At 50.2% G+C, this 17,290-nt stretch overlaps 1 protein-coding gene across 8 annotated transcripts in view; it reads left to right on the top strand.

Annotated features, from left to right (window-relative positions):
- ALS2CL (ALS2 C-terminal like) overlaps positions 1-17,290 on the top strand; it is an 83,824-nt gene that overhangs the window by 57,070 nt on the left and 9,464 nt on the right. For all 8 annotated transcript variants that reach the window (XM_075922969.2, XM_075922971.2, XM_075922970.2 and 5 more), the window contains 9 exons: positions 2,315-2,426; positions 2,610-2,687; positions 4,223-4,350; positions 6,952-7,125; positions 8,473-8,566; positions 9,343-9,500; positions 12,733-12,801; positions 14,329-14,502; positions 15,748-15,790. In XM_075922969.2, the coding sequence (XP_075779084.2) occupies positions 2,315-2,426; positions 2,610-2,687; positions 4,223-4,350; positions 6,952-7,125; positions 8,473-8,566; positions 9,343-9,500; positions 12,733-12,801; positions 14,329-14,502; positions 15,748-15,790 (1,030 nt within the window). The remainder of the gene's footprint in view (positions 1-2,314; positions 2,427-2,609; positions 2,688-4,222; positions 4,351-6,951; positions 7,126-8,472; positions 8,567-9,342; positions 9,501-12,732; positions 12,802-14,328; positions 14,503-15,747; positions 15,791-17,290) is intronic.

Raw genomic sequence — 17,290 nt, 5'->3', positions numbered from 1 at the left:
TGAACTTCAAACTTGGATCACTGGAAAATCTCTCTGGTTTTGCAAACGTTTCCTGTAAAAGTGACACGTGTTGAAGTAGGAAATCTTCAGCATGTCGCCAGAACTGGAGGACTTGCCGTGAGTGGACAGCTTGAGCTTGCTGGACTAGGTCCGGTCCCTCAGTCAACCACAGACTCGCAAGCAGGCATCCTCTCGTTCCGCTTGCAAATGGGACTCTTAGGCCTAGTCTCTAGGAGAGTCGTTCAGAGGGCATTGTCTAAGCCGCGTTCACTATCCAATCAACACTTCCTCCAAGTTAAGGATGGTCCCTGCTGCCTTCCTACCAAAGCACAAGTCTTAGAGCCGCCTCATTCAGAGCAGATCATCCTCTTTGGGTTGCAGAGCTTGCTAGAAGTTCCTACGTTGGCTCCAGGCTGGGTGTGGTTAACCTGGTGGGGATATCAAGATAATGACCTTGACCCATAAATAACCCTTCCTTTTGCCTTGCTCTCCACTGAACCATGGGACAGCTGGGGAGAAGCCTGGAAGACAGACAACCCCATTGGCTGCATCGCCTTAGCTGTGCTATAATTTTAGCCTTCCTTTGCTGCCGGGGAGGCTTGATAGAGGGGAAAACACCACCACTGTAAATAATGGCTTCCGTGGTGTAGGCTGCAGGTTGGAGACTTTCACCCGTGGAGTTAGTTCAGGCATCAGCCATCAGTGTAACAGCAAGGGTACGTCTAAACTACATGCCTCTGTCGGCAGAGGCATGTAGATTTGTTTGTTCAGCAAAGGTAAATGAAGCCGCGATTTAAATGCTCGCGGCTTCATTTACATTTACATGGCTGCTGCGCTGAGCCGACAAACAGCTAATCAGCTGTTTGTCGGCTCGCTGCTAGTCTGGACGTTCCACCTGTCGACATCAAAGCCCTTTGTCGGCAGCCCCGGTAAACCTCATTCCACGAGGAATAACGGGGCTGCCGACAAAGGGCTTTGATGTCGACAGGTGAAACGTCCAGACTAGCGGCGAGCCGACAAACAGCTGATTAGCTGTTTGTTGGCTCAGCGCGGCAGCCATGTAAATGTAAATGAAGCCGCGATCATTTAAATCGCGGCTTCATTTACCTTTGCTGATCTGTCTAATCTACATGCCTCTGCTGACAGAGGCATGTAGTCTAGACACAGCCCAAGTGTAGAAAGACCAAGGAGGCCAGTGGCCTCTTAACAGACTTTGCATTGTTCCCCAACGCGGTGCCCGCGGGCACCATGGTGCCCACTGGGCCATTTCTGTGCGCTCCCCGAGTGATTGGGGCCGGCCCCGGGCGCACGGCAAATGGGCGGCCCTGCCCCCAGGTGTGCAGTGCATGGGCTGTGCCAGCCCTGGGCACGCGGTGTATGAGCGTCCCTGCCCCTGGGCACGCAGCACAGGAGCAGTGCCGACCCCGGGCATGTGGCGCATGGGCACTGCCGGCTCCTGGGCACACGGCATATGGTCATCCCCACCCCTGGGCATGCGGCAGAGGAGAAGCGCCGGCCCCAGGCATGTGGCTCATGGTCACTGCTGGCTCCTGGGCACATGGCGTTGGCCCCGGGCATGCGGTGCATAGGCTGTTCTGGCCCCGGGCACGCAGCGTATGAGCAGCCCGACCCCTGGGTGTGCGGCTCAGGAGAAGCGCCTGCCCCGGGAGTGGGGCATATGGGTGGCTCCGCCCCTGGGCCTGTGCACAGCTCCGTCCCCGGGTGCACAGCGTGTGAGTGGCCCCGCCCCTGGGCGCCCGGAAGCCCCAAAAGGTTTGGGACCACTGGACGAGGGGACCACTCGGAAACCTGTCATTAAATGTAGAAAAGGTCTGATCTCCTTGGCCGTGTGAGTTGCAGAGACCTGGTTGGTGGGTGACCTGAACTACCTGGCCTGCCTTTCCCATCTGGCTCCATTTATCTCTCATTCAGACACTTCCACAGGGCTGTGTGCACACCTGCCCAGTGTCTTTCCGAAGCTGCCGACAGTAGAAGGAGCAAACTCTCACATGGGGCATAAGCAAGTGTAACGCCGAGGGGCGGAACCGAACCTGGGACCTCTGTGCATGAGCCTCTCCAGCTGGAGCTAAAAGCCAGCTGGCTCCCCGCTCAGGCATAGAACAGACTCATGCTCTCTCTCTCTCTGTGAGTGGTCTCACGGCCACTTCACAGGACAGAGCACCCCATCCGGCAGGTGTGTGGGTTACACTAGCCCCTTCTATTACCCGCTGTCAAGTTCGCTCATTAGTTCTCAATGGTCGTGTGCCAAGTTCTCCAGGAGTGGTGTTTGAGCGCCTCCTATCTTCTGTTCCAGAGGGGAGAGGTACATTGGGATGTGGCAAGATGACCACAGACATGGACAAGGCATTGTGGTCACCCAGTCTGGCATGTGCTACCAAAGAACATTTCATGCAGATAAAATGGTGGTGAGTAAATAACTCTCCGTGGATACTTTCTTTGCCAGTAGAACATGGACTCTCTTGTCTAGGGGTTGAGGGAACAGTGAGAACACGCTGGGATGTGTCAGTGTACCCATGTGTTGGATAAAGTGCAATCCTTCATAGGAGCCAATGTGTCTCATTCTCCACTCTCTGTTCTTAAATCACTAGGGTTCTGGGATTCTCCTCTTAGAAGATGACTCTGTTTACGAAGGCAGCTTCACGAGGGATCTAACGTTTGTCGGCAAGGTGAGGCGCCTGCCTATCTCAACACCGCTGTGGTCCTTCTAACTTTTTCAAGAAGGCAGTCCCTCAAAGTTCAGGCCATTGTCCTACTGAATAGTTACAGTTCCTTTGGGATTTTTTTTTAAACACAAATCACACTGGAAAAGCTGTAACTGTAGTGCCGACAGGTAGAACCGAACCTGGGACCTCTAGTGCTTTGTATAGGAGCCTCTATCACTTGGGCTATAAGTCAGCTAGCTCCCACCTAAAGCTGTAGATCAGGGCTACTCAACTTTAGAAGCCCTGGGGGCCACAATGATGCTCTCTGCACATACCGAGGGCTGCAATTTAAGTGTGGTTGCATATACATGCATATATATATGCAAATACAATAGACACAGCAAGTGGAGGGGAAATAATTAGTCAGCTAGTGTGTTGACCATCAGAGAAGCATTTACTTATCGGATAGTCAACTACTTGACAAGTTGTTCACATCCCTAGTTCCTAGTTGGCCTCGGTTTGACTCAAGCACTGAGACACCTCTACCTCCAGGGCTGAGAAGAGACTTTGCCAGGTTCTGGGAGAGCCAGCTCCAAGCACCTCAGAAGGGGCGGGGCCTTAGGTGGAAGGGGTGGGACTTTGGTGGAAGGGCGGGGCCTCAGGTAGAAGAGGTGTGGCCTCAGGTGGAAGGGCGGGACCTCAGGTGGCAGAGGCGTGGCCTCAAGTGGAAGGGGTGTGGCCTCAGGTGGAAGGGGTGGGGCTGGTAGTTAGCCTCCCCCTGCTGACTCTTCAGCGCCACTGGGGCTGCAGGGTTCATGGCATTGGGGGTTCCAGTGAGGATTTAAAGGGCCCAGCGCGCCAGCTGCTGAGGTGGCGGCAGGGGTGATGGGGGTCCTGGGCCCTTTAAAATTGTCGGGCTCCAGAGCAGCTACCTCCTCCCCCCATCCGCAGCCCTATGCACCACTCACATTAATGCTGGGTTTGAAAAGGTCGGTGCTGGGTTTTCAACAGGGCGTAGGCCCAAGCAGGGCTGGCGACGTTGAACGACTTAGCTTCTGAGCTCGTTCAACCTCCCAGCTCGTCGAGTAGGCGTCTCCTTCCACTCACCTCACTGCACCAATGAGGCCAAGCCTGCTGGCATGACATGGGGGATGCTAGACAGGGATTAGATGCCCAGACTGTGCATTCACCCCAGCTTGGAGACGGAGTCTTCTCCTGAGGCTGAGGACTTCATGGCACAGAAACAAGGACTCACCCTGGCCCTCCTTGTCGTATGAGACCCTTACCGTGCATTTGTAGCTGGAGTCCCACATCTCAAACCCTATCCGTGTGGGCAGTGTCACAGGACTCAAGTGGACGTCTGCCTCTTGGGTCCCGAGATCTCCTGTCCTCGAAGTTCTCCCGCATTGAGACCGCTTCTCACATATGGCCCGTGTGGTGGAAAGAACCTTCTTCGGCAGGCTTTCTGCTTGTGAGCTTCTTGAACGTGGGATTGGACCCTTCTCCGTCCTCCTGCCAACTGAGGACTTGGTAGATGAAGCCCTTCTTCTGTGTTTCAGGGAAAGCTGACCTTTTCCAATGGCTTCACCCTGGAGGGCACCTTCAGTAACAAATCCGGCCAAGGACTTCAGACCCAGGGAACCCTGAACACATCCAGTGACAAGCAGGAGGACTCGATAACCAAAGTGTGAGTGGCAGTAAATCGCTCAGAGGGCCATGGTTTGTAGTCCACTAGAACAGGGGTGGGCCATAATTTCTGCAGGGTGGGCCACTTCATGAATTGTGGGTAACTGTCATAGACTGGCTCTGCCCCAGAAAGGGAGGGGTCTCAGGTGGAAGGGGCGGGGTCTCAGGTGGAAGGGGCGGGGTCTCAGGTGGAAGCGGTGGTTCCCAGGCCAGTTGAGACCCGGGAGCGGGGAAAGGGGTGTGCACAAAGTCATTTGCCGTTCAAAATGGCTGGTGGTTCCTTCTAGATGCCACGTGCTCCTGGCAGAGGGAGGGAGCCACCAGCCACTTTCAACAGCAAATGACTTGGCGCACTCCCCTGAGGGCGTGGCAGGGCGGCCGCGGGCTAAATCAAATGACTTGGCAAGCCGGCTCCGGCTCACGGGCCGAATCTTGCCCTCCCCTGTACTAGCACCTAGTGCGTTCCCACAGTGCAAGGCGCTGTACATCGAAGTAACAAGACAGCTCCTGCCCCATAAAGAGGGGTCTAAAGAAGCATGGGTGGCCCAGGGAGAAAGCCAGATCTCCCCCGTTTTTACAGATGAGGCTCTGATGGGCAGATTCATTGAGCCGCTATGGAGTCTGAGGAAGAGCCACGACTTCTGAGTCCAGTTCAGAGCCATACGCACAAGAGCATCCTTTCCACGAGGCTTTTTCGGAGGTGCAGTTTCTCACTTAGGAAAAGGGGCTACCTAGAAGAATTCATAGAATCACAGAACACTAGAATGGAAAGGGACTTCAATAGGTCATTAAGTCCAGTCCCCTGCCCTCATGGCAGGACTCAGGACTGTCTAAACCACTGTTTCTCAACCTTTTTTTTTTTTTTTGCTCATGGCCCCCTTCTGAGCCTCGTTTACCTCTGTGGCCCCCCTCATAGCCGCTGTTAGTTGGAAAAAAAGGTACATAATTTACCTAATAATCCCCCTTGAGGTAGGGCATGGCCCCTGGAGAGCCATATGGCCCATGGTTGAGAACCACTGGACTAGACCATCCTGATAAACATTTATCTAACCTACTCTTGAATATCTCCAGGGATGGGGATTCCACAACCTCCCTGGGCAATTTATTCCAGTGTTTAACATCCCTGACAGGTAGGAAGTTTTTCCTAATGTCCAACCTCAACCTCCCTTGCTGCAGTTTAAGCCCATTGCTTCTTGTCCTATCCTCAGAAGCCAGGAAGAACAATTTTTCTCCCTCCTCCTTGTGACACCTTTTTAGATGCCTGAAAACCATTAAGCACGCTCACTGAAGGCCTCTAAGAACATGTGAAACACCTGGCAGAGATGACCTAGATATACTTAGTCTTGCTGCTGAGTGGGAAGATGGGGTCGCTGAGATCTCGAGGTCCCTCCCACCCCTACATCTCTATGATTTACAAAAAAAGAGAGAAGGGGGTTAAATATTTGACCCATCACCAGCCCATTCTTGATTGTCATGCTTGCAGTGTACTGACAGATGTGTGTAGGTGGGATCTCATTGGGTGGTACAAACTCTATTTTCCTATGCAGGAAGCAGGCAACATTGGGGGAGGTCTAGGTAGGAAATTAAGAAAATCTATTTCCCGAGGAGGGTGGAGAAGCACTGGGATGGGTTCCCTAGGGAGGGGGTGGAATCTCCATTCCTAGAGGTTTTGATGCCCCAGCTTGACCAAGCCCTGTCTGGGATGATTGAGTTGGGGTTGGTCCTGTTTTGAGCAGGAGGCTGGAGTCTATGACTCCTGAGGTCTCTTCCAGCCCTGGGATTCTAGGATTCTATGAATAATAATTCTGACGTGAACCCAATGGTTAGATGTCTCCAGCACCAAATCTGTTGCAAGGTTGCCAGGCGCCAAGCTCTCTGAGGAGGGGTGTGAAATGTCCACAACCTTCCCTCTCCTCTGGGGATGCCCGTCCGTAGCCACTGTAACCCAGTGGAGAGGAGCCAAGGTAGCTGTGTGAGGCACACTGCAGCAGAGAAGTCCTGGGTCCGTCTCAGCCCTGTGGCTCCCAAGCTGACCTCTCTTGAAACACCCCATGAATTAAGGCAGAAGTTGCATGCCGCCAAATTTGTCCTGAGATGAATTCCTGGCTCTGTAGCCTGGCTACATCACTTCCTTCTCCCCGGGATGCTTCCTTTCCCCTTGTGGCTGGCGCCTTCACTCCAAGAGAGTTGTTCCTCTTTCCTCTGCTAATGCAGTAGCTGCTACCAGCAGAGCTAGCTGCCTTGGTTCTGGTACCGGCTGCTTCCTGACTCTTAAGTAAAGAGCTTCTCTATAGGCAGAAGAAGCACGTTGCAGGAAGGAGAGCCAACCACGCATGACTAGTCCACCCTGGGCTGCGAATAATCCACGGGTTGCTCTTTGGGGCTCCTTGGTCAAATCTCATTTCCAGCAGAATAAATCGAAGTTGACCACTGCCGAACTTCATCCTGGTGTTCCTTGTTACATCCCCTCGGATGTGCCTAAATTGCCTATCTCCTGTGCTCACGGCTAGGGAAAATGTGCTGGTGAGAGGGCTCGAAGGGGCTGTTTGTGGGACGGGAGAAAAGTGTAGGCGTCAGACCTAACTTCATGTTTTTGGAGCAGTCAGTTGGGTCTTGATGACTTCCCGGTGGAGAAGAGATGGCCGGGGATCTACGACCAGTTCCTGGAATTCATCCATTTGGGTTGCAAAGAAGAAACGGAGGAGTCCTTCACGGGGTTCCACATACAGACCAGCAAGGAGCTGCGGAAGTCGCAGGAGTACCTCTTCTGCGAAAGGTGAAAACGGGCGTGTTCCGCAGCAGCAGGGAGCAGCTGTGCCAAGGGCTAGTGGCCTCGGGTTGTCCGATCACTCCCGGACTCTGTCCGGGAGCGGCATTGCCTGGATGAGGCAAGTGTGTTCCAGGAAACTAGAACCTGAGAATTCCTCAGGATTACCAGGCAGCTGATATAGTGCAATGCTAGTGCCTTCCTCTCCAAACAATGGGTATTTAAGAACAATTTGCAACTTCTCTATCACCTTCATGTAGCATGGAGACTCAAAATGCCTATTGCTTTCCCTTCTCTTCCCGCTCCATTCCCTATTTATTTCAAAACCATACCTTTAATAATGCCAGTCATCTGAAGAAGTGGGTTGTGCCCACGAAACCTCATGACACCCTCTACATGTTTGGTTAGTCTCCAAGGGTATGTCTAGACTGCATCCCTCTGTCGGCAGAGGGATGCAGATTAGGCAGGTCGACATTGCAAATGAGGCAGGGATTTAAATATCCCACGCCTAATTTGCATAAAAAAGGCCGCCGTGTTTTGTGGACTCAGCACTTTGTCGGCAAAAAGCGGCAGTCTGGAGGGGCATCTGTTGAGAAAGAAAGCCTTTTTTGACAGATCCTGTAAACCTCCTTGCAGGAGGCATAAGGAACCTGTCGAAAAAAGACTCTTTCTCGACAGATCCCCCTCTAGACTGCCCTTTTTGCCAACAAAGTGCTGAGTCCACAAAACGCGGTGGCCATTTTTATGCAAATTAGGCACAGGATATTTAAATCCCTGCCTCATTTACAATGTCGACCTGCCTAATCTGCATCCCTCTGCCGACAGAGAGATGCAGTCTAGACATACCCTTAGAGACTAACCCTCTGCCGACAGAGAGATGCAGTCTAGACATACCCTAAGGTGCTGCAAGACTATTTGTTGTTTTTTAAGTTTTTCAATGCCAGTGTTCACCAAATGCAATGGTGATTATGGGGGGGAAGAGAACTTGAGGGATTCAGCTAGTCAAGTGTTGTATAGCTTGCTTGATATGCAATTGGGAGGGATCCCACTACCTCATTGGCTGGTTTAAGCCCCTCCCTAAGAATGGCTTAGCCAATAAACTATACTTCAGGCTTCAGGAAAGGGGGAAAATAGCTTCATGTACATGAAGGAATCTGGGGAGAGAGTCAATGAGATAGGCCAGCAAGGGAAAGGTTGGCTCTTCTCTGCCTTAGGAACTTGGTCCTACTCTGGAAAGAGTTTCCGGCTCAGAAGAGTAACAAACAATTATACAATGCGGAAGGGATGGCTGTTAGGCCCAAGAGGTGGAGAAAACAACTCCTCCTTCACCTTTGCCTTTGTTTTCCTTCCTCTCAGGGGGCCCGAGGACATCTCTGGGAAGATAGGCGATGTCCTCAAAGAACTAGTTCAGCACCAGGGTCTGGAATCGCTCCAGCATTATTTACAAAAGGTACCACTCCCAACGCCAGGGCCTGGAACCAGACATGTGCCGGGCGCCTCCCCAAACAAACACATGGCACCCACCCTGGGGAACACCCAAATCAGGGCAGCAGCCCAGCAAACGGCTCCACAATGTGGGCCTCAGCTAGTGCCACGTAAGTCAGGGCCCGAATCAGAATGGATGCGGATGGAAGGACGAAGTGACAGTTGGGTCCTGTGGTGGCTGCTCTGTCAGGTCCCGACACGGTCAAGTGGCTCACGATCACTCGGTGGCTTTTCCTCCTCTTCGGGTGGCATTCAGCCAGCTGGCGGCTCAGTCCCTGCAAACTGAGAGCTGAGGGGGAGGCTGTAAACCCAGCCCTGACTGGAGTAGTATCTAGAGACTCCTGACCAGGAAGTCCCTCTCACTACGTAGCTCCACCTACAGGGGTTTTTTTTGTGTGCAAAAGATGCACAGGTGCCCTGGTGGCCATGCAGACTGGTCACTCTCTTGTGCAAAAACAATTCGCTTTTCCGACGCGCTTTTGCCGCGTGGACACGCTCTGGCGCAAGAAGCCTGCAGTCTAAACTCTGAGCTGGGTGGTTCTTCATCCACAAGGAGGCCACGTCCCTCTGGGATTCCCCTGGCTCTGGACCACGTGCCACCAGCTCATTGTCTGCAGGCTGGACTGTCACTAGCTAATCTGTGGCTTGGTTTTGCAGGTCCTCTCCTGCCCATCCGGCGGGAGCACTCCCCCTTGCCATCCAGCCCTGACCTCATGCGGAACTTTCCTCGCTGTCTTGCAGGCTTTTGAGTCTTCCCTGCACCCGCTAGGGAAGCTGCTGAAGGCCCTGACGTTAGCTTTCCAGGCGACCTACTCTGGGATTGGGGCAAACAAGCACCTGCTGAACATGGCCCAAGAGGAGGTCAAGTACTACGCCAAGAAAATATGGGAGTTTTACCAGTAAGTCCAGCGTGCACTTGGCTTCTATGCAATGAAATTTAATGTGGATAAGTGTAAAGTAATGTACATCGAGAAAAATAACCCCGAATATACGTACAATATGATGGGGGCTAATTTGGCTACGACGAATCAGGAAAGAGATCTTAGAGTTATTGTGGACAGTTCTCTGAAAACTTCCACACAGTGTGCAGCGGCGGTCAAAAAGGCAAATAGGATGCTAGGAATTATTAAGAAAGGGATAGAAAATAAGACCCAGAATATCTTACTGCCCCTGTATAAAACTATGGTACGTCCACATCTTGAATACTGTGTACAGATGTGGTCTCCTCACCTCAAAAAAGATATTTTGGCCTTGGAAAGGGTTCAGAAAAGGGCAACTAAAATGATTAGGGGTTTGAAACGGGTCCCATATGAGGAGAGGTTAAAGCGACTGGGACTTTTCAGTTTAGAAAAGAGGAGACTGAGGGGGGATATGATAGAGGTCTATAAAATCATGAGTAGTGTGGAGAGGGTGAATAAAGAAAAGTTATGTATTAGTTCCCTAAATAGAAGAACTAGAGGACACCAAATGAAATTAATGGGTAGCAGGTTTAAAACTAATAAAAGAAAGTTCTTCTTCACACAGCGTGTAGTCAACCTGTGGAACTCCTTGCTAGAAGAGGCTGTGAAGGCTAGGACTATAATAGAGTTTAAAGAGAAGCTAGATAATTTCATGGAGGTTAGATCCATAAAAGGCTATTAGCCAGGGGATAAAATGGTGTCCTTGGCCTCTATCAGAGGCTGGAGAGGGATGGCAGGAGACAAATCGCTTGATCATTGTCTTCGGTCCACCCTCTCCGGGGCACCTGGTGCTGGCCACTGTCAGCAGACAGGATACTGGGCTAGATGGACCTTTGGTCTGACCCAGTATGGCCGTTCTTATGTTCTTATGTTAACCGCCTGCTACAGAGCAATTAATTCCTTGCAGGGCTGGGCCCCGGATTATTGCTTCTAGTCCTTTGGTCCAAACCAGCCTCTTTCCCCTGGAGCTAACTTCATATGAATCACTCTTTAGGCGGTCAGTGTACGACCTAGGTAAGTCCGTATCCAGCCCTAGGAAGATAGCATGTGCCAGCCTGGATTGGATGCATGGTCCAGCTAGACAATTTCTTACCTCTGGCAGTGGCCAGCTGCAGTCACTTCAGAGGAAAGGGTGAGAAATGCTTTAGCAGACAGATGGGGGTGTTGGGGGGTAATTTGCTCCCAAGAAATCTCATGAACTATAGTTGAAGGAAGAGCTGCAAGGTCCTGGAGTGGCCCCGAATAAGGGAATTTGCCAGACTGGGGAGGTCAGACATCAGGGCTTTTCCAGGGTTCCAGGAAAATCCAGAGGCCTGACCTCCTTTGGCCCACCTGCCTGGCTCTGCTGCCTCCAGCCACTCCCAGGTCTCTGCTCCCTGATCTGACCCCTCGCGGGACGGCAGCTGAACCTGGGGTTCCATGCCCCGAGGTTACTGCCCCTGCAAGCTGCCACCTGCCACCTCCGCTCCCAGCCTCTCTCGACCTCTGTGGCTGGGCTCTCGGGCCTAGCAACATCTGTGGTCCTGCCGAACCGCGGATGTTGCCGGATCAGAGAGTCCTGGACGAGAGAGGTTCAACCTGTACTTTGGAAAGTGGTGATGGAAAAAAATCTGTCTTAGTCAACAGACATGTTTCCTGTATTCAAGGGTGCATCTATATACACTCAGGCCTTCAAAAAGGCATTACTTTTACTCCCGTGCAATGGGTAAGAGCCAACACAATTTGCAGAACAGGCGGGATTCTGTTCCTTCTTTGGCATCATCAGACTGGCTTGCTAAGATCCAGTTGGTTAGTCCTGGTCTACACTACAGTGAAAAGTCGAATTAAGATGCACAACTCCAGCTATGTTAATGGCGTAGCCGGAGCTGGCATATCTTTAATTGCATCCACAGAGCTGGAGGCTCTTTTCATCTTCCCTTACTCCTCACAAAAAGAGGAGGACTGAATGCCTACGGGGGCTGCCCTCAGCATTTGATTTAGCGGGTCTATACTAGATCCGCTAAATCGAACGCCGAATCTCGATCTCAGCAGCGTCGATCTTCCATATGGTGTAGACGCTGAACCCACTGAACAGAAAATGGCGGTGTGGCCTGTTTCTCTTCAGAACCTTTCTTACTGGTGGTGTGAGAGAGGAAGAACCCAGCTTGACTGGCTCCCGTTTAATTGGCAGCCAACCAACTAACTAACCCCTCTAACAGGAACTGGAATGGGGGGTCACCAAATGAAAAGAATTGGTAGCAGGTTTAAAAGAAACAAAAGGAAGTTTTTCTTCATGCAGCGCACTGTCAACCTGTGGAACTCCTTGCCAGAGGATGTTGTGAAGACCAGGACTTTAACAGGGTTCAAAAAGAAACTAGATAAAAGCATGATGGATAGGTGTGGAGAAAGTGAATGAGGAAAAGTTATGTACTTGTTCCCATAACATGAGAACTAGGGGTCACCAAATGAAATGAATAGGTAGCAGGTTTAAAACAAACAAAAGGAAGTTTTTCTTCATGCAGCACACAGTCAACCTGTGGAACTCCTTGTCAGAGGATGTTGTGAAGACCAGAACTTTAACAGGGTTCAAAAAAGAACTAGATAGATTCATGGAGGTTAGGTCCATCAACGACTATTAGCCTGGATGGGTAGGGATGGTGTCTCTTGCTTCTGTTTGTCAGAGGCTGGGAATGGCTGACAGGGGAGGGATCGTGTGATTATTCCGTTCTGTTAACTCCCTCTGGGGAACCTGGCACTGGCCACTGTCAGCAGACAGGACACTGGGCTAGATGGACCTTTAGTCTGACTCAGTCTGGCCGTTCTTATAGGCTAGGAAATATTGAGGCTTCCTTATGGATGCTTGCAATGCAAGTCATCTGTTGTGAGTTGACACTAGGCCTACAAAGTGTCTTCAAGTATTAAACCCCTTCCCACCAGAGGTTTCTGGCAAAGCATGGAGCCTCCCATCCAGAGCTCTAAATTAATCCTCCAGAACAAGTCATTCCACCTTCAACAAAGTATCCACTGATTCTAGTGCACTAAGTAAGCTGTTTGCATCCCCAGTACTGTCACTGTTAAACCTGCCCATTTGGGGGAAAGGAAAGAGGAGAGGATGTGGCTAATGCTTATTAATAAACGACTGAGTGACCTTTGAAAATGAGTCGCTAAATCTGCATTCCTACTTGCTTTGCAGAGGTTTACTTCATCTGGCGTTGGAGCAGAAAGGCCAACCACCAGTGGAGACAGAAGACAGAGAGAAAAGGTGGCTGAGACGAATGGTCATTTGGTTTTAAATCTATCAAGGATGTTTCACCTCTTTCACAGAAACAGCAGGCCTGGAGACCTGTTTCCTAGCTTTCAGTTGCTACGATACAGCCAAATCGCTGGTGCAGATGAGCTGAGGGAAATTGTTCTAACAAATTTTCACCTCGGTTCCCACCGTAGGGTACATCTACACTGCACGGGTATTTCGGGATCCCAAAATAGCTACCCTGCGTCTACATAAGCCACCCATTATTTCAAAATATTGTTGGAAATAACGGGCATGCTGTTTTGCCGTCCTGGTAAACCTTGTTGCACAAGGATAAGGCACAGCGAAATGGCATCTTATTTCGAAATTTGGCACTATGTAGACGTGCGAAATTTCAAATTAAACTCTTTAGGAATAGATGCGAAATAAGATACGCAATTTGCATAGCGCAAATTGCGTATCCTATTTTGAGTTTACGGTGGTGTGTAGATGCACCCTCAGAGACTAGATGCCCTGTTAGTGCTGACGTGGGATGTGAGTTCAGGAGACACAACTGTGACGCATAAAGGAAAGAAAGCCTCTCCCAGGATCACAATGAGTCACCAGGTTGAGTATTGCTGTATGCGGGGGTTAAAGCAATGAACGATTCCTTCCTGAGTAGTCCATGTTCTGCAGACATGTCATGACCCTGATCTTAAATACCGCGAATGTTTTATTGTGTACTGACCACAAACTTATCCCATCACAGAACTAGACTCCAGGAAGGTGGGAGTGGAGGGGAGAGATGGACACGTCCTTAAGATTCCATACGTAGATCCTTACCCTTGTGTCCTGTATGGACATGGCCTTTAACAGACGGATGCCTACCATCAGTAGGGCTTTGCTTTCCTGAGTACTGTGAACAGATGTGGTCTCCTCACCTCAAAAAAGATATTTTGGCCTTGGAAAGAGTTTAGAAAAGAGCAACTAAAATGTTCAGGGGTTTGGAACAGGTCCCATATGAAGAGAGGTTAAAGCGACTGGGACTTTTCAGTTTGGAAAAGAGGAGATTGAGGGGGGATATGATAGAGGTATATAAAATCATTAGTAGTGTGGAGAGGGTGAATAAAGAAATTATTCATTAGTTCCCATAATATAAGGACTAGAGGACACCAAATGAAATTAATGGGTAGCAGGTTTAAAACTAATAAGCGGAAGTTCTTTTTCACACAGCGCATAGTCAACCTGTGGAACTCCTTGCCAGAGGAGGCTGTGAAGACTAGAACTATAACAGAGTTTAAAGAGAAGCTAGATAAATTAATGGAGGTTAGGTCCATAAAAGGCTATTGGCCAGGGAGTAGGAATGGTGACCCTGGCCTCTGTTTGTCAGAGGCTGGAGTCGGATGGCATGAGACAAATCACTTGATCATTGTCTTCGGTCCACCCCCTCTGGGGCACCTGGTGCTGGCCACCGTTGGCAGACAGGATACTGGGCTAGATGGGCCTTTGGTCTGACCCAGTATGGCCATTCTTATGTTCTTATGTTCCTCTCCTCCTCAGTGACCTGAATGCATACAGAGTGATTCTGCCTCTCATCCTGCCCTGTTTCTACCCGGAGCTCTTCATGTTGTACATGCTCTACCATGAGAAGGAAGACGACCTCTACTGCCAGGGGATTGTGGACCTGAGTTTATTTCCTGATGTCAAGCTGCTGGAGTTTCTAGACGTACAGAAGTGAGTAACGCAGTACTGAACGAATCCCCTGAAACAGCTGGAGAAAGTTCTGATGGGTGTAGGAAGCAAGTGGATCCATGATTAGTGCCAATACAGGTTGAACCTCTCTAGTCCGGCATCCTCGGGACCTGGCCGGTGCTGGACCAGAGAATTTGCCAAACCATGGAAGTTCAATATTGTCTAGCAGCTTTGCCAGCACTTCCACTGATTACTGGGCTCTTAGAAGACATTTTTGGCATAAATGAGAGCTAAAAAACACACCGAATACTGAGAGCCAGGACTGGTGGCTGTAAACAAACTGTATTGGAGTGTGGAAAACTTGGCCACATCCATGATAAGTGGACATCTTGCTAACTAAAATCATGCCAGACTACGGAGGTTTCTGGTCCAGAGAGTGCCGGATTAAAGAGGTCCAACCTTCTTTCTGGATGTGTCTCTTTTTAGCAACAGTCTTCCAGTTGCTTTCCCAAGTGAATGGTTGATTTCAAGTCAGAAGGATTCCACAAGGACATGAGGGCTGTGTCTAAACTGGCCACTTATTCCGGAAAAGCAGCCGCTTTTCCGGAATAACTTGCCAGCTGTCCACTAGCCGCTTGCTTTTCCGGAAAATCAATGATGATCTAATGTAAAATCGTCATTGTTTTTCCGGAAAAACTATGCTGCTCCCGTTTGGGCAAAAGTCCTTTTCCGGAAAAACTGTTCCGGAAAAGGGCCAGTGTAGACAGCACAATAGCCTTTTCCGCAAAAAAGCCCCGACCGTGAAAATGACGATCCGGGCTTTTTTGTGGAAAAGCGCGTCTACATTGGCCACAGATGCTTTTCCGCAAAAAGTGCTTTTCCGGAAAAGCATCCTGCCAATGTAGACGTGCTTTTTCCAAAAATGCTCATAACGGAAAACTGTTCCATTTTAAGCATTTCCAGAAAAGGGTGCCAGTGTAGACGTAGCCACCGAGAATGGTGACTTAGAATTGAAAGGACCAACACACTTTGACATAAGCCTGATTCTCCACTCTCTTACCACGAGTTATTAAGCTGGGGTCACATCTTTTGGTTCAGTTAACCCAGCCATTTCTGGTTCTAAATCAGTGCTAGAGTAGAGAATGAGAACTCATGAGTTGATGCCTGTGGTCCCACAAACTCTTGCTCTTGCTCAGGGCGAGTGGGTGAGAGAGAATCTAGGATCTAACATGAGGATGTATTAGAAAATCTGCCATCACAACTGCTCTGTCTTTGATCTCATTTCAGGCACCTATGGCCCCTCAAAGATCTCATCCTAACGACCAATCAGGTAAGTATCAATACTAGGATAGAACCCCAGGCCAGGTCTACACTAGTCCCGGCAGCTTGGGCTTAAGGTACGCAATGCCAGCTATGTAGAATATGTAACTGGAGTTGGCTTACTTTGAGCCGAGCTTGGATGCATCTGCACAGTGGAAGGTTGACTGGAGCAAATGCTCTTATCAGCTTTACTTACTCCTTGCTCTCTGAGTTTGATTTAGCAAGTCTTCACTAGACTCGCTAAATCAAACTCCAGAAGATAGATCACAGCAGCAGCGATCTTCCATTTAGTGTGGACAAGGCCTCCGAGCAAACTGGGGTAGCTCAGCTAACGGTAGTGAAACCGCTTAAATTAACGAGGCCATGCAGAATTACAGCAGCTGAAGAACTGGGCCTTTGTATTTAGGTTTGTTTCAAACAACTCTCATATCAAGAGCAGATCGTGGATACAGAAAGGCTATGAACAATGGACTTCCCGTATTCTCAGTAAAAACTCTAGCTTAAAAGTACAAGTCACTTCCGTGCTATTGCAGGGATTCACTAGCTGGTGTTATGGTGGCTACTGGAGCCCCCATTTTCTTCCTGTCCTAAATAGGTGCATGGGGTTGCTGCATGATACAAAACATCTGTATTCCAATCTAGAGGCCAAATTTGAAAATTCGGCTTGAGCGCAAGCCCGAGCGAAGCACAGCCACCCTGAGAGTTGTCTGTGGGACTTGCCTGACCCAGCCTTATCAATGACACCATCTCCTCTTTGGGACTTGGCCTAGTGGGAGCTCCCGGGCCCATGGTCATTCTCCAGCTGCCTCCTTGCCATGGGAGTCAGGCTGGCGACTGACCGGCTCCTGCCATTTATGGCCATCTTTCACCGTGTGCCACAGAGACAAGACGCACCACTTTCTCGGTGAACACAGCGCAGCAGGGGGGCAGTGCCTGTTGGGAGTGGGGATCTCCGCCGTCACCAGCCTCAGAGGCAGGAGGGGGTGATCAGCTGCCCCTAGCCTGAGAAGGTCGGGCAGGGCTGGGCTCAGGTTAGGTTGCAATGCTCTGCTCCATGGGCGGCTGCATTTCATCAGTGAACAAACTGGTGCTGATGATGTCCGCAAGGAGGAAAAACAATCCATAGAAATTGCTGAATAAAGGGGTTTCAAAGACACTCTAAGCTGCCCAAATGACAGCACCAGCACAGAACAAGTGGGTAAGCGACTATCTTTAGCCAACATCCTAAATCGGGGTTGGGAATAAACCAGCGGTGGTTAGCCCCTGGTGGGCTGCCCTTATATTTACCTGCACTTGTGCAGGTATGGGTGATTGCCACTCCCATTGGCTGTGGACCGCTGTTCCTACCCAATGGGAGCCGCGGGAAGTGGCTATATAAAGCCGAGTATCTCTTGCACGCGCTTCATTAGAATTAGGACTAGCCAAAGTGTTTTAACAGAAATTTGGGAGTTTGATTAACTATTTTGTGAAGTCTCTTTTCTTCACTGAGGAGGAGGGGAATGGAGGGAAA

The sequence above is a fragment of the Pelodiscus sinensis genome, chromosome 2, assembly GCF_052426305.1.
Source record: "Pelodiscus sinensis isolate ZL-2025 chromosome 2, ASM5242630v1, whole genome shotgun sequence".
Classification (NCBI taxonomy): domain Eukaryota; kingdom Metazoa; phylum Chordata; order Testudines; family Trionychidae; genus Pelodiscus; species Pelodiscus sinensis.
The sequence above is the reverse complement of the archived record's forward strand: the minus strand, read 5'-3'. Positions and strand labels throughout refer to the sequence as shown.